A 1,441-nucleotide genomic window follows, 5' to 3' on the forward strand; every position below is an offset into this window, starting at 1 on the left:
CACTGCATACATGGGGATGCACGCAGTATCCTGGGACCCCCGGGTCATGCAGGGACAGTGTGGGCTTAGGTCCCATCCCTGCTGTGACTCCTGACAGGCCTCACTGGTCCACAAGAAGGAGAAATGATAAAAGGAAATGGCTTCTGGCCAGGCCTTTTCAAGCGCATCGAATGTTTCAGCTTAGATGGTTTGATAGCAGGTGTATGATCTTGAAGGGAAAGGGTGGCAAGGGCACTGCTGCTCTGTTGTACCCAGAGCCCTTCGGTTCCATGATGGCCTCGTCACAGGAACAATGTGAGCCTTGCAGGCACTCCTCACCAACCCCTGGCAGCCGTTGTGCTGGTTTTACTTGGCTCAGGGGCTGTTGGGAGGGTCTGCTGCTACAGTGGCATGTGCGGCTGGCACAGAAGCCCACCCATCCAGAGGAAGGGGTGTGGTTTTCAAGGCCTGCCCTCAGCTTCCTTCTCTACCACTCTTGTTTCTCTTCCCTCCTGCTTGGCATGGAGATAAGGGTCCGGGAGACAGAGCATAATAGAGTTAGTGAGAGACCTCATGAAGGTTCTTGAGGCAAACCCGCAGGCTCCTCCACTCCTCTTCTCTCTGCAGGGGGTAGTGTCAAAGTGCTTTGGTTGTCACAGGTGACTAGGTTCTCAGCTTGGCTGGCCCAAGAGTTCTTCACGAAGCAAAGGAAGTGGCAGCTGGTGCCCCAGGTGGAGAGCAGCCAACACAGAGACCATGTGTGTTCCTCCTGGCTCCACGTGGACGTCATATCCAACAATAGTCTGACCCTCGTGGTGAGCTATACAATGTTCTCTGCCCCCGGAAGGGGCCCCTGAGGGGGTCCACGGTCCTGCTTACTGTGCAACTGGGCCAGTTGCAGAACTGGCATGTTGCATAGGGGACACACTTTCCGAACCTCCAGCCACTTAATAAGGCACCTGCAGAACGAGACGCCACAGGGGAAGATGTCAGTCCCATGCTCATGGACTCCACTCTTGTGTGTACAGTGACCAAGTTTCACCACTAGATGGTGAATGCACAACATCCTCTGCAGGAACCAGCAATGCCTGTCTTCCACATGATACTAAGCCACAGACAGTATGTGATACCCTCACTCACCCATGACTTCTTAAAGAAGAACAAAGTACACTGAGGAGGGATGTGGGAAGTAGGAAAAATAGAATGTTCTAACAGAAATACAAAATATATAGAATTGTAAGAGAAGAGGAAATAATGTCTGCAGGAAGTGGGAGGGGACAGCCCCACACTACCATTTATATCCAGACTGAATTTTGATTTAAAATAACCAAGTTTTTGATTAAAGTATTTTTTAGGAGATGGAAACTTTCATTGGAAAGTTCCAGCTAAATAGCTTGTATTGCTTGAGCTCAAAAGAGGTGTGGATTCATCTGGCTCTCTGCCCACAATCCTGCCATGGTGA

The 1,441-nt window shown here is 50.7% G+C and overlaps 1 protein-coding gene across 1 annotated transcript in view; it reads right to left on the reverse strand.

The window, feature by feature from the left end:
- Nucleotides 1-297: 297 nt before the first annotated feature.
- The window catches only part of RNF24 (ring finger protein 24), a 22,229-nt gene continuing 21,085 nt past the window's right edge, over nucleotides 298-1,441 (reverse strand). The window contains exon 5 of the mRNA XM_008066562.1: nucleotides 298-938. Coding sequence (XP_008064753.1) covers nucleotides 800-938 — 139 coding nt within the window. The 3' untranslated portion in view covers nucleotides 298-799. The remainder of the gene's footprint in view (nucleotides 939-1,441) is intronic.

Source organism: Carlito syrichta, unplaced genomic scaffold, assembly GCF_000164805.1.
Source record: "Carlito syrichta isolate Samal-C Ts95f unplaced genomic scaffold, Tarsius_syrichta-2.0.1 Scaffold309007, whole genome shotgun sequence".
NCBI classification, from domain to species: Eukaryota; Metazoa; Chordata; class Mammalia; order Primates; family Tarsiidae; genus Carlito; species Carlito syrichta.